Source organism: Paramormyrops kingsleyae, chromosome 9, assembly GCF_048594095.1.
Source record: "Paramormyrops kingsleyae isolate MSU_618 chromosome 9, PKINGS_0.4, whole genome shotgun sequence".
In the NCBI taxonomy this organism is placed as follows: Eukaryota; Metazoa; Chordata; class Actinopteri; order Osteoglossiformes; family Mormyridae; genus Paramormyrops; species Paramormyrops kingsleyae.
The window spans coordinates 7,369,553-7,385,110 of record NC_132805.1 but is presented as its reverse complement, the minus strand read 5'-3'; the positions used below and the strand labels follow the sequence as shown (position 1 = coordinate 7,385,110).

Here is a 15,558-nt window from a genome sequence, read left to right as displayed (position 1 = left end):
AAACTGATATAATTAAAAATAATCCGACACTATACAAAATACCGGTGCCGGCATATGCAAAATCGAGTTAATATTTATAATATTTATAGCGTTAAAAGTTAGTATTGGCGAAACATATTGCTTGTAAATATCTATGAATATCACTTGACCTAAAACTGTATCGAATGTGTTTTTTGTCAAAATGAAAATCGCATTTACTGAAATTCTTAAAGTTTTAAAGAGCATCGGTCACACAGGTTCTAAGATCGGCGCTGTGCTAAGAACGCGCTGAATGACACCATCTTGAAGCCGTGAGCTCGTGACAAGAAAACCAGAAGTGTGAAATGAAATGATGGTGGTTATTTTGAACGCTGTTGCTATTTTTCTGGTGGTTCTCCCGTTGAGTACCTGCCCGATTTCAGCCAGGCACACGCCGGGAGTCAATAGAAGTTAACAAGTCTTCCAAACATTCCCGGCTCTTTGTGAGTCAAAGTCATACAATACAACCAAGGAAAGGGAATAAAGAGCTTTGAAGTATATTAGGGCTAAAAGGATGCAGCCAAGTAGACTTAAAGTAGTCACTGATTTCCAAAAACTGGTTTGTATAGGGACAATAAAAAGAGGGAGAATTTATGGAGAAATTATACAGTGGATTTGTCACTTAAAATATCGGAACTGTCTCTGGAACAAAGGTTCATGCTGAGGATTAATGTGCGCCCCAGACCTTTGATTCTCTCCTCTCTTTTCTCTGCCCTTGACAAATTGGATTTTGGGGATGGGAAGGTCGACCGGCCCATTGTCTCCTGTCCGTTTGGAGCAGTTCATTATGCGCCAGGGTGAGGGAAAGTCTCCATGTGACCCGCTCCGAGGGTTCTTCACAGCTGCTAAAAGAGCCAACTCTCTCACCGTACGGCTCGCCCTCGTGAATTAATGAACTGAGGAATACCTTGCTGTTCTGTTTGAAAAGCAGGATCACATACGCCACCGCGTCACTTCGCGGGCGGAGATTTGCCCGTCCTCATATTCTTGGCTGAGCTCGGCTCAATCAGTTCCTGCTTGATCTTCCCGGTTCTGATCCCAGTGCACGCTGAGCCAGCCATGCAAGCGACCCGGGTTTCCAGCGTGTTTGCAGACTGCAGCATCCCGGCGGGCCTGCGGATAGGGCCGGTGCCGGGCGCCTTCAAGCTCGGGAAGCACATGTCGGACCGTAAGGACCAAGGCCACAAGAAGAAGGTACGAAAACTTTATGTCCACTGCAAAAACTCCTTTTTATTTGGTTACTTCTAAACAGCCTGGGTCGCGCTGTAAAATGTAATTTTTAAATGTCATCAAAGTTCTCCGAAATGAAATATTTTAGAAAAACTTTGGGTCAGAAAGTTTATTCATTAAATAAAACATTTTTTCAATTATTTCTATTATTCATTTGACCGGTTCCATTTCAACTTCAGTAATAATTAAAACATACAAAACCTTGTTAAAATCAGGTGTATTCTTCTTCTTCTTCTTCTTCATTATTATTATTATTATTATTATTATTATTATTATTATCTGAAGTACACCATTTTTCCGATGGATAGAACTCTTTGGGTGGAGTCATTGAGCATTTATGTACAGCAAAAAATAAGTTTTTGCAAAATATTAAAATAAATTGTATCGATCAACAATTAAGCGGGAAAATCTTACGAATTGTTTTTAACCGTAAAACAGACCTGTCACGAGTCATTTTGCGTTCAGTTATTAATTGGTGCGTGCTGTCAGGTTAGAAATAATTGAGCTATATTAGTGAGACAACTTGTCAGTCTGCGCCTTCAGTTAACCGCCCTAATAGGAAAGATTGAGTCGATAGCAACATTTCATGCTCCTTCTCTTTAAAATCCACAACCTACTTCGCTTATTATTCCGATGAACTATTTCATTTGAAAACAAAAAACAACTTGTGAAAATCCAGGATATGCAACCGCCGGCATGATTATAAAGCAGAATATCCAGAAACACTACACAACTAAGTAAAGCAGAGTCCTCGTAGTTTCGCATTAAGACATTAAAATAGTACAATATAACTTGTGCTTATTTTTTTCGATTATATGATGTATTTAGTTGTTGTTCCTAGAGGAATCTGGGAGCTGTGCACCTCCTCTATACCCGCTTCACGTCCCTGATTAATAGCGCTGAATGTCACCCCCGGGGCTTGAAGCGATCATCAGGTGCATTTGCCGTGTCAAATGTCACGCTTTAATTTTTAATTTGCTTGAACGGTTTAGAGACGCTTTGACACTCATCAAATTCGTTTCTCGTATTAACTCAATTATATGTCGTTTCACCGAATAAAAATAAATAACTACGCCATTTAGGGGAACAAATAAAAGGAACTGCGGAATTATTTCAGAAAGAGTTGATTTACTTTATTACTCAAATAAAATGAAGAGGGATATAAAACTTAATTTTAACGTTGAATTTCAGTAGGCTAATTTAAAATCGAAATTTATCATTGAAAAGAGAACAATATGTAAAAATACAAATCATTTTGAAAAGTGCAACTAAGAGTGAATACTTACCAGTATTAGCAATATCCATCAACGATACACATTTTCGATAATCGGAGAAACTTTTCTGTATTGCGCTCAGTAATTTCATGAATTGTCAAATGAATGTTTGTAAATCCACACATTATTTCAAACCCTTTAAACGAATAAATACGTTTTTCTTGCACTCTTCATTTATTTTTATATTTATATCTATTTTATAGATACGTTTACTGAGAGGGGATTTCGTGGACGAATCAGGGTGCGCGGGTGCAGACTGGATTGGGTTAATTCGGGCCGCAAGAAATGCCCAGGAGCAGAACCTCGAGGCTGTCTCGGATTCACCGGGGGGACAGGTACATTTTTACTCCGAAACCTCAGTTGACCTCTTTGGCAAGGAATGACACTTTTCCACGAAGCTGACAGCGAAATGACCGTCTTTTTACAGATATTTTACCGGGTGCTGAGAGATGTTCACCCCGGCGAGGAGCTCAGCGTGTGGTACTCCAACAGCCTGGCCCAGTGGTTCGATGTGCCAACAACTGCTACACCTACCCATGACGAAAAAGGTAGGCGAAATCATACAGATAATTTAAAGAGGTCTAATCTTCCAAAAATGAGCACTGATTTTGCATGCTAGAAAATGCGATTGCGTGTTAAACCTATATAGTCAGGCAAGTGCTTGATTTTGCACCAACACCTGGTTTTTGAGTCCTCCTGATCCCAGAGAAAGTGGTTTTTAAACCTTGGGCTACGCGAGGATCGTATGAATTGTTTTTAAATTGACGATTAGATCGTTTACTACTCTCAACAAGTGGGCTAATTATACATATAAATCATACTATGGTTTATTGCGTATAATATCTTGCGGCGTATTATAAATGAAAACGGATTGTAAACAGTAGGCCTATATAATTTTCATTTGCCGACGATATTTAGAAATGTTCGATTAATTCCCTTTTTAAACTTACTTGCGCAAATATGTCAATTGCGTATTATTCTACTTAATCAAGGACTGGACCCAACATTCTCGTGGACAAGAAGAATGCACTTAACGTGGAACTATTTAGCAAGTAAGGAAACTGGAAATCATTTACTAGTATCTCGTCTTAATTTGTCGTTCACATTTCCAGTCGTTAATATAGGCTAATACATGTTTTGAAATATGTGCTGGTTCAATGCTACAAATATTAAATAAAAATATTTAAATTAAACGAATAAAACAAATATATGTTAATTTTTATCGAACAAAATTAATACATGCATACATCCGTTCTCCTCTCTTTTTCTCTATAATATGTTTTATTAATTTTTCACAATAATTCTATAGCAATAGCTCCAACATAATTTTTGGTACTATTACTCGAAACGGTAAAGTTAAGACACTGGCAAACAGGACACATACATTTTATATGAATGATATTTCGGGGATATGTCTGTGTCAGTGACGTACGCACATCTATAGGCGACAACCACAAATCCGCTCAGCCTTTCGTAGTTTCACAGGCATCATAACGAGAAATATCAGAAATATATATATATATTAATATATATATATTCAATTTTTATATGCAGCAATAAAGTGTATCCATTTTGTCCCGAAAAGGAATATGCCCTCGTCTAAATATAGATGAATATTTACTAGGCGTGTGTAAGCAAATATAACGGTATTTTGTGTAAATTAATTAAGACATGTAACTATAATAAAACGCATGTGATAATTCGAGAGATCAAAATATTCGAAGAGTCAGCTAAATAAATAAAAAAATCACTGTTCTAATAATTACTGCGGCTGCTAATAATAATTCCAGGGGAAAGGGTTAACTAATGTCAAGTCCTTAATATTCATGTATTCAAAACCAAATAAATTCAAAAAGGTGCTATACGGTAAATTAGCTGGCTACACAAGGTATTGTTGTGTAATGAATGCTAACTTTTATGTGGACGTATATTGCCCTGATTTGCGAGGGAGCGCCGTGTGCGTTGCTCCGCGGGCCAATGCGCCGCGCTCCTTGACATACGCTTACTATTCTTCCGCGCCAACAGATGGGCACACGCATTGTCCCCCGCGTCTCCCGATTTCAAGCAACAGCTGCTGTCACTTCCACGGGAAAGCACGCAGAGATAGCCCCCATTCAACCTATTGGTTCTGGGCGCCAGATTGGCCTGGCGTTTGCTCTTTTTAGGGCAATCATAAACGACAGCCGCATAAAGATTACAAAATCTTTACATCTAAATTATTATTGTCATGTTAACCGGCGTCACGCCAGATCAAACTGGAGGGGGTGTAATACAATAATCATTGTTATTTCGGTGATATAATGACTGATAGCCAATACAATATACATTAGTAAGCAATTACCATAAAACATAAAGACAAAAGCTAATGAACCGGTATAATGTTTATTATTGTTTTCTCTGTTTTGTTACAGGCGAAGAACGTTATATCTGCTGGTACTGCTGGAGAATATTTAAATACCCCAACACACTTAAAGCACACGTTCACTTCCACTGCGCTGTGAGCAACGGGCGGGGCTTTATAAACAACGAGCACGGCAGAAACTCGGAGAACTACAACAAGTCCCCTAAATCTGGGGACCTTCCCAACGCATCGGCCTCGCCCAGCAGCAGCCATAGCATCGCCAGCTCAGAGGCCGCCAAGCGCAACGTGTCTTCCTCCCCGTTTGCAAACAGGAGTGCGGTAGCAAAGAAAACGAGCGTGGAAGAGCAGGACAGGGCCCTGGATATGAGCGTGCCCTCGACGAGGGGCCACGGACACCTCTTCGGACTTCGCGCAGCATCGTCGTCGATGAACATGGGATTTCATCCAGGTGTGCGCTCCGCATTCAAGCCCGCCGGGCTGGCTAAGATTACGCCCGCAGAGGTGTTACGAGAAGAGCCCAACGTGAAGACCAATGGTCTGGGCTTCGGTAAACTTTTAGTAAACAAGTCCCCCCGCTCCCTTTCCGAACCTTTGTCAAGCAGCCAACCTTCCAAGTGCGTCCATCCAATAGACTCAGCATCGCCGGTAGCACAGTGTACTAATGCCATGCGGGGCTTTCCCTTGCTACCTCACTTTGAGGAATCCTCTGCCTTCAAGCACGTGGACAGTCGCCTGCACACCGGGCTCTCCCCTTCACGTTACTCACAGATGTCCCCCGGCTTTCATTTTGAACGATTTTCCCTCCCCCAGTTTGACGGCACCAAGCCCTACAGCGCAGACTGTAACATCCCCTTAATGCCATTCACCGTATACAACGGAGAGTTGCTGTACAGCTCCCCGTACTATCCGCTCAAATTTCACTTCAGCAATCTTCTCAAATACCCCGAGTCCGTGTCGTACTTCGGCGCTCCGTCTCTTAACCCCGACCTGAGCTCCATCACTAACATCGACAGGGAGATTGCCATGCACACGCAGCAACTGTCGGAAATCGCTGCTGAAAAGAACCGAGGGAGACTGGACCCCACGCCCGCCTCGACCCCCGGTCCGGGGAAACCCAAAAAGGGTCACCTCTGTCTTTACTGCGGTAAGCTGTATTCTCGGAAATACGGCCTGAAGATCCACATGAGGACTCACACAGGCTACAAACCACTGAAATGCAAGGTCTGTTTCCGACCATTCGGCGACCCCAGCAACCTCAACAAGCACATCCGTCTGCACGCGGAGGGCAACACCCCGTACAGGTGTGATTTCTGCGGGAAGGTGCTTGTTCGTCGGCGAGATCTGGAAAGGCACGTCAAATCGAGGCACCCCGGGCAAACGATTAAAAAAACTGAGGACAAAGCGGAAGACATGTTTCAGGAACAGGAACAAAAGAGTGACAATGACAGCGACGTTGATGTGTGCTTTACTGATGATCAAAGCGAGCCAGAATCAGGCAAAAATAACGACCATTAGAGAACTGTACAGTCATACAGAGAAAAGACAAAATACTGTGATCTTATATGATTTATACTTGTATAGATTTCCTTTTATTTATCTTTTAAATACACTATATGACAAAATAATAATAATAAAAAAAACATCGGGCGGCTAATTTCATGCAGAGAACTAAAGGAAATTACCACTGATTAAAAGATATAATTGTTTTCTTCAATCGTGTTTGCAGTTTCCCCAAGTCGACATATTAGCTTCTGCACGGTCACTGAAGAATGCGTTGACAGGACTTGATAAATTGTACGTAGAAAGCTAGATATTTTACACCAGCTACTCTTTAAAAGTTCTCATATATACACTAAATGTTTTCCCTAAACATTTCTCCCCGAAATATTTAATACAGTAAATCAGTATCATGAGGGATCATGGAAGGTTACCGGCTGCACTTTAACCCGCAGACAAACGCTGAAAACGTTTAAACCTATAAATGAATAAATATTTTCTTTAACCTGATGAAAGAGTGCGCCTTTTAAATTATACTGATATTGTAGCATTGTTTTTGAGGTGAAGTCAATCTGTTTCAAACGATAATTATTAAAATAATGCCCTGATGTATCAACGTTTTGCACTTTCCTGTAAAAAGAATTAATTCTGTTTTTTTTTAAATTTAATTTTATTTTGATGGCACAATCGCCGTGCGACCACCACCGCTCTACTGTCAACGTTGAAATCAACTCTAATATAGGATCAATGAAAAGTGTCATTTAAAAAGTGAGACTACAGTTTAAAATGTATTATACAATTAATTGCTGTTTAATGAGATGACATACGTTTCTTTAAGAACCGACATTTGTATATCAAATTCTTCCTCCATCCTTGTAATTGCTTCTTAAATAAATATAACTTTAATTTTTAAATCGTCAAAGATGTGATCTCCGACTTTTACAATAATAAATTAATGACCTTTTTTAATTTTTTTTTTTACTACGGATTGTGTTTAGTCAATACAAAAAGAAATCATAGAAATGCATTGTTTACTTGAAAAACTGGACAGTGTTAGTAAGCGCAGAGGAGTAACAGATATAGGCCTATAGTTTTGTCTGAATTCTGAGTTGGTTTCGTGTGACTACGTAATCCTCACTATTTAAGTGCAGGTGCTGTTGACGCCGCCGCTTTTCCTGTCTTCTCCGCGCACCTTATCTTTAGGGCGCGCGGCACTTCGGCAGGTATTTCGGCTTCCTCTCGTGATGTTATCACGACCAGACGAAATGCTTCAGTTGTGAACTCTACAGTATATCCGCAGTAAATCGTCGCCAAAGTGGGCAGGTAGTCATTAAAACACACACGGGACACTGACAGGTAGACCGGCCGCTATTCAGAGTGAGATTGACGGTGTTCAGCTTGATCGTCTGATAAAATCCAGAGAAACAAAACCACAAATTCTGCTATGTGAGGACGAGAAGCTGCGATTACAGATATAAGCAAAACTGCTGGAGGATTTCTGCAGCAGTGGATATTAAACCGGTAATAATAATGATAATAATGATGATGGTGTAAAACTGAAGGTAAATAGCTTATTAAATTATACATAGATATTTATGACAAACTTTATAACATTGTAGTACATTCACTTGTCGACCCGAAGCCCAATTTAGTTACAATAGGTTAATAATAAGATAAATATTCTTGTTGGCTGGACTTTCAACTGGTGGGCTGTGTGACACTGTAATCCAATCGCTTCTTCCTGCCACCAATCAGGCGACCATAAACCTGTCAAGGTCAGGCTGAGTCTTGCTCTCCGTCAGCAAACCGCCGGACATCAAATTTATGGCGGCAGGGTATTGTGGACGGGGACCTTTTAGTCGGGAGAGGAAAGATAAGGAGGACCAGACAATAGGAAAACTTTTAAGTCTTGTTTTCCGGAGAGATGCCATTGGAACACAGCCTAGCCAACTACACGAAACAACAGAAAAAAATGTTTTTATATAAAATCTTTAAATTATTTAGATGCAATTAAAATTCACGATATTTTAAAAAGTAAAATAGAAACGTATTTTTCCTTCGCGACTAAAGGAGGGTGCTGCATGTATTTAATTATAAACTGAGCGATATCAAATATAAATGTGATCTGGGTCCAACGCAGATGATTTTTATACGCGGTCTGTTTGTTCATTATAAAATGCGTCTCTTCACGTAGGACATCCAATCATCCATAATTTTCTTGATTGTAAAAATGGTTTCCTCCCACGAAATCCAGCCGAAGTACGCTGTCAAGCGTCACCATCGCTGAATGTGGGACCGAATCTTGGTTATAATTAGCGTTTATTTATAAGGATTAGACAAAAGGCGGCAAGATCCGTTCTGAGTGGTGTCCACGCCTCCGTGCCTGTATCACTCGCTACCAGTACTGACTGCCTTATTAACCGAGATAACCGGGCAGAATTTCATGTTGTAACATGAAAATGTGCAAGTATACATTACCCTGTACGTGGTACAAACTGATTCACAATGGCGAAAGTGCCTGTGAACTAGGGGGGTCAGGGGGCTCAGTACTTCATAGCGGCCCCTGATTTCCAAAAATTTAAATTTATGTACTCTGCAACTCTTACTTTGGACCGCTCCCCTCTGTAAATTCTAGGTGTGTGTATGGGAATCAGAGCATGTGAGCAAATAGAGTCTGCGTTTTATGAGTAAGTTTGGCTGCAGGGTCGGCTCAAGGCCTTTATGGAGGATAATGGGTCCAGAAACTCTCTCCTACCCCATCTTAGACCCAACATGCATTTGGAACCATCCTGTCCTACCAGCCGTGTAATCAATCAGATACATTCAGGCCATAGTCAGCCAGAACTTCAGCCTGGAAGTCGATCAAACCTCCGCACACCCATTATTCTATTATTAAAATGTACCACCATTATGGCTTTTACATCACAAATGAACAATCAAACAAACAAACAACATCAGCCCACTGTCCTGAAAAACTAATGTGTAACAAGGGCCAGAACAGTTCCCATAATGAACATGCATCCTCGTAAGTCTCAGACTGACTGCAACGGTGATATATTTATGTATGCACTCCATGTCATATATGCAGAGTGCATGTGGAAAAATGTAGAAGGACCACCAGTCTTGACATATCTGACTATGAGAGGCTGGACCGAAACATTAAACAGAAAGGAGTGTGTACACACATGCTTATAGGCTTACTCGCGGCACGAGCCAACGCCTGTACCTGTAACCGCAGAGCTGACTGAACCATTGCAGTCACACCATCTTGTACCACAAATGGGGGAGGGGGGGGCGTGCTCCAGTTATTTAAATCTGATTAATTACATCAACAAAAAAATCAAAACAGAATTTAATTAAATTAGATCCTTATTCACTGGGTGGCCTTGAGTTTTGTCCAAAACCAAACAAAAACAGTCCTCTGAACGCCTTGCATCACAACCCTGGCAAAGAATGAGCATGAAGCAGAAAGACAGAAAGCAGTGTGCTGTCTGTCTAGCAGGCTCTGTCATTGTGCCGTTAGCAATTAAACTGCTAATGTAAACCAGGAACGTCTTCGCTATTCAGCGCTGCAAACAAGCCATAACACCAAGGACGGGAAGACTGCTGCTTAAGGAGCCACACTTGTGACCAAGACCCTGAAGTTCAAGTCTCCCTGAAGGCTCTGTCACTGTCCCATTGAAGAACTTTCAAAGATTTTTTCAAAAGTTAGTACAAGGTGATGTTTAAATCATTTTTCAGCTAAGTTAGTCCCCTGACATTGAGGTTTCTGTATTTAATTCATTATAATGCATTTGATTCATGCACAAAACACGTAAGCAGAAGTGATATGACGTGTCACAGTGTTTGTAAGGAAAGCACGCACAGGCATAAACCCACAAACCAAACAAACAGCTGTGCCTTACCTCAACATATGCTGAATTGAGCCAAACTGTTGCATCAAATGCATGCCAATATCATATCTTTCACAAGGGTGCAGCAGGGGGCATGACGGTTAACGGCTGCAGGTTCAAGTACTGAAATAGTGACCCTGCTGGTATTTCACCTGAACTTTTCCAGTGGAATGCCTAGCTCTTTATAGCTGGATTAAATTGTACCACTAACTACATTGGATGAAAGCATCAGTTAAGCAGCATGTTCATTTCCAGTGTGCAGGACTCCACTCCCAGATGATTCTTTCATCCTGATTTGGAAATATTTCATACAAAAGAACTGAAAGTGTAACTATTTTGGCTTTGGCTGCCATGATAGTGTTGTGTTAGCGAAGTTTTACCTTGACAAGACAATCTAGTGCCAGGAACAGTATTTGAGTGTATTTCAGGTGATGCTTTTGTGTACAGGTGTTAAATGTTGTATTGTGATTAATTCTGGAACTGTGGTTTATAAGATATGCTAGGTGGATGTCATGAAGTTAACAAACTACCAGTGCCAAGCAAAGTTGCAGCTAGAAATTCTGGGACCCTTGAAAAAAATGTCACCTTGGGTCTACCAATAGGGATTCCACCTTCCCTAAAAGGAGCCTAGCAGGGGGTCCCCCACTGTACAGTGTTACAGAGCTCATCTTCAATATCAGGGTACACTGCTCTGACCCCCCATACCCACTATAACACACTGATCCCTGACCCCCCCATGCGCACTGTAACACACTGACCCCTGACCCCCCCATGCCTACTTTAACACCCTGGCCCCTGACCCACCCCCATGCCCACTGTAACACACTGACCCCTGACCCCCCCGTGCCCACTGTAACACACTGACCCCTGACCCCCCCGTGCCCACTGTAACATACTGACCCCTGACCCCCTCATGCCCACTGTAACACACTGACTCCTGACCCTCCTCATGCCCACTGTAACATACTGACCCCTGACCCTCCTCATGCCCACTGTAACATACTGACCCCTGACCCCCTCATGCCCACTGTAACACACTGACCCCTGACCCTCCTCATGCCCACTGTAACATACTGACCCCTGACCCCCTCATGCCCACTGTAACACACTGACTCTTGAGCCCCTCATGGCCACTGTAATACACTGACCCCAGACCCCCCCAATCCCACTGTAACATACTGACCCCTGACCCTCCTCATGCCCACTGTAACATACTGACCCCTGACCCCCTCATGCCCACTGTAACACACTGACTCTTGAGCCCCTCATGCCCACTGTAATACACTGACCCCAGACCCCCCCAATCCCACTGTAACACACTGACCCCTGACACCCCCCATGCCCACTGTAACATACTGACTCCTGAGCCCCCCATGGTCACTGTAATACACTGACCCCAGACCCCCCCAATCCCACTGTAACACACTGACCCCTGACCCCCTCAATCCCACTGTAACACACTGACCCCTGACCCCCTCCATGCCCACTGTAACACACTGACCCCTGACCCCCTCCATGCCCACTGTAACATACTGACTCCTGAGCCCCCCATGGTCACTGTAATACACTGACCCCAGACCCCCCCATGCCCACTGTAACATACTGACTCCTGAGCCCCCCATGGTCACTGTAATACACTGACCCCAGACCCCCCCAATCCCACTGTAACACACTGACCCCTGACCCCCTCAATCCCACTGTAACACACTGACCCCTGACCCCCTCCATGCCCACTGTAACACACTGACCCCTGACCCCCTCCATGCCCACTGTAACATACTGACTCCTGAGCCCCCCATGGTCACTGTAATACACTGACCCCAGACCCCCCCATGCCCACTGTAACACACTGACTCCTGACACCCCCCATGCCCACTGTAACACACTGACCCCTGACCCCCTCAATCCCACTGTAACACACTGACCCCTGCCAACGTTTCCTGATTCCTCAGCTACCTTGAGCATGTGACTCCATTCTTGGAGCAACAGGTAAGAGCGTGGGACACGCCAGCTGAGGCCCACTGGTGTCCTCGCTCGCACGCACACAGACGCACACAAACACATGCTAATCGCAGCGCGCGCTTCCCCCTGCTGCTACAATAGCAGCACATTCACTTGCAAATGAGCCTGTCCCTGTTTGATGTGAGGTATAATCAGGCCCGGGGCTCTGATGTATGGGGCCATTGTGTGACCCTGAGGCTGCCGACCAAAAGCTGACAAAACAGTCTCCCTTCCAGCGATGCCAGGGGAAGCTGAGGCAGGCACCTCTGACACCGGGCACCTCTGACACCAGGCGCCCACTTCCCAGTGTAGGAGATGCCCGCCTGTGGGCACACGAGCCTCTGAAGGGCTGCCTGGGTTCAGCACCACTCTCTGGCCTTGTACTGTGCATGTGCGCCCTGTGCTTAACCGATTCTCTCTGGTCTCTGGATTGACTATGGCAACAATGTGTCCCCTCTGACAAACCACACACACACACGCATCACAAAACAACGACAGGATGAGGTTCTAGAAGATCCAGGAAATAATAAATATTGTCACTTCAAGCAGACTGTATTTTTTTTTGGGATTAGTGGTTCTGAAAATGGAAAATACAGCAAAGGATGCCCTTTGACTATCAGGCAACGGGTGGAGAAGGAGCTGATCCATCACGTTAATGGCTGGAGTTGACAGTCCCCTCCATCTGGACAGTGTCTTGCACCTGAGCCATGCTCGGCTTACCATTTACAGGTCACTTCACTCCGTGGCGACGACCTCAGAGACCAGGCTGGGTTTGACTGTTACTCCCCAGACTGTGCTCCCGCCCACCGCGATCTCCTTCGCTTGATAATGCTGGAGATCGATCACTGATTACATCCAGTCAGCTAAGCCATGTCCAGCTGATTAATGGGAGCTAATCAGTGGTCGGAGAGATGGGATTGACAGTTAACACACAGAATCAATGCCAAATGGTCTTTAGTTCTAGACTCTATGTAGGACTCTATGTGTGTAAATTTGGGCAAGTAGCCTGCGAAGGGGCCTCAATCAGATAGAATCTCAGACATGAGGAGTCGGGGTGGGGGGTGGGGGGGGGGGTTCTGTTTCCATGGCGCTGAGTGCTGGATACACTTGGCCCCTCTGGTGACCCTCTAGACCTGTTCCAGCTCTAAACACAGATCACCAGCTAAGGCAGCAGCATAAGAACTTGGGCCAAATAGTCTTCTTCAGTGAGTATGTGCCCAGCCCTTTCTGGCAACGGTGCCTGTCAGCAACACCATTTCTTGTCTAATCTCATTGGCCCCCCGGTATGTCTGCAAAGTAGATAAATGGACAGCAAGCGGAGTATCATTCAAAATCGTGGACCTGCACCTGAAGGGTATTGGATCAAACCTCAGAATGTGCAATATACTCATATTCATAGTATTCTTGGGAGCTATTTAACCCAAAGTACCCCTTAAAAATGCAGCTGTAAAAAATCGCATGCTTCTGTTGAAGGCCTGTGTGGAACTAAAATGAAACTGTTTTCAAAATACCATGGCAACCAGGCAGAAAAGAGGCAACAAAGAAATGTATCCAGCAGGAGCAACTGGAGGCAGGTTACAAACCCGGTGTAGTAGAAATACATAACAGTGAATTCCAGTACTGCGACTACAGCAATGGAAATAAAAAAAAAAATGAAAACATACGGCAGTGCCACCATTCAGCACTGTTCAGTTTGGTGCATGGCTCAGTGCGAACAATAAGCAAAGGAAAAACAAGGCTGGTAAATCTCAGCAGAAGGCAGCTCTGACAATTAGCACTGCAGTGTTGAGAGTCTTGCAATGGCGGTTTAAGCTCATGGCACCAAGGCCGGGCTGGCTGATGCCTTCATCGTTGTTCAAAGAGATGGTGGATAAAATAGAAGTAAAATCCGCACTTGCCAACGTTCATATTATCTGACAATAAAAGGACCATCTTCAAGCAGTGACACGCTAGATGACACCAACCAGGCAGCCCTCCACCAGTCAACACAGCCCATGGGATACAGGGAGAGGATCAACATGTTGGAAGCGGTGCGTGAGAGAGAGGCACACACAACTCCCCCAAACACATTCCTACACCAAACACCCCTGAACACAGACCCACACCAAACCCCTCTGAACACAGACCCACACCAAGCCCCTCTGAATACAGACCCACACCAAGCCCCTCTGAACACAGTCCCACACCAAGCCCCTCTGAATACAGACCCACACCAAACCCCTCTGAACACAGACCCACACCAAGCTCCTCTGAATACAGACCCACACCAAGCCCCTCTGAATACAGACCCACACCAAGCCCCTCTGAATACAGTCCCACACCAAGCCCCTCTGAACACAGACCCACACCAAGCCCCTCTGAATACAGACCCACACCAAGCCCCTCTGAATACAGACCCACACCAAACCCCTCTGAACACAGACCCACACCAAGCCCCTCTGAACACAGACCCACACCAAGCCCCTCTGAACACTGACTCACACCAAACCCCTCTGAACACAGTCCCACACCAAGCCCCTCTGAACACAGTCCCACACCAAGCCCCTCTGAACACAGACCCACACCAAGCCCCACTGAACACAGACCCACACCAAGCCCCACTGAACACAGTCCCACACCAAGCCCCTCTGAACACAGTCCCACACCAAGCCCCTCTGAACACAGACCCACACCAAGCCCCTCTGAACACAGACCCACACCAAGCCCCTCTGAACACAGACCCACACCAAACCCCTCTGAACACAGACCCACACCAAGCCCCTCTGAACACAGACCCACACCAAGCCCCACTGAACACAGTCCCACACCAAGCCCCTCTGAACACAGTCCCACACCAAGCCCCTCTGAACACAGTCCCACACCAAGCCCCTCTGAACACAGACCCACACCAAGCCCCTCTGAATACAGACCAGCCACAACAACAATAAAGACAGTGTTCAGAACTGTGGAAATGTGAAAAGTGCCTTGCATAGGCAGATTAATGGAGGTTGGTAACGGTGCCTTCCATAACGTTTGGGACAAAGACACATTTTAACTTGATTTACCCATCTGCTCCACAGTTTAAAATTTCGAATCAAACAATTCAGATATGATTATAGTGCACGTTCCAGACTTTAATATAAAGTTATTCACATGCATTTGGGTTTCGGCATGTAGAAATTACAACACCTTTTATACATAGTCCCCCTATTTCAGGGCACCATAATGTTCGGGACATAGCAATGGGGTGCATATTAAAACGATCATATTTAGTACTTAGTTGCATATCTCTTGCACACAATGA

The 15,558-nt window shown here is 44.3% G+C and overlaps 1 protein-coding gene across 1 annotated transcript; it reads left to right on the top strand.

The window, feature by feature from the left end:
• The first annotated feature begins 17 nt into the window (after window positions 1-17).
• Window positions 18-7,113, top strand: prdm13 (PR domain containing 13). Its single transcript, XM_023813130.2, has 4 exons — window positions 18-1,212; window positions 2,726-2,857; window positions 2,950-3,070; window positions 4,934-7,113. The coding sequence occupies exons 1-4, from the start codon at window positions 1,078-1,080 to the stop codon at window positions 6,397-6,399; spliced, it is 1,854 nt and encodes a 617-aa protein (XP_023668898.2). The 5' UTR covers window positions 18-1,077; the 3' UTR covers window positions 6,400-7,113.
• Window positions 7,114-15,558: the final 8,445 nt, after the last annotated feature.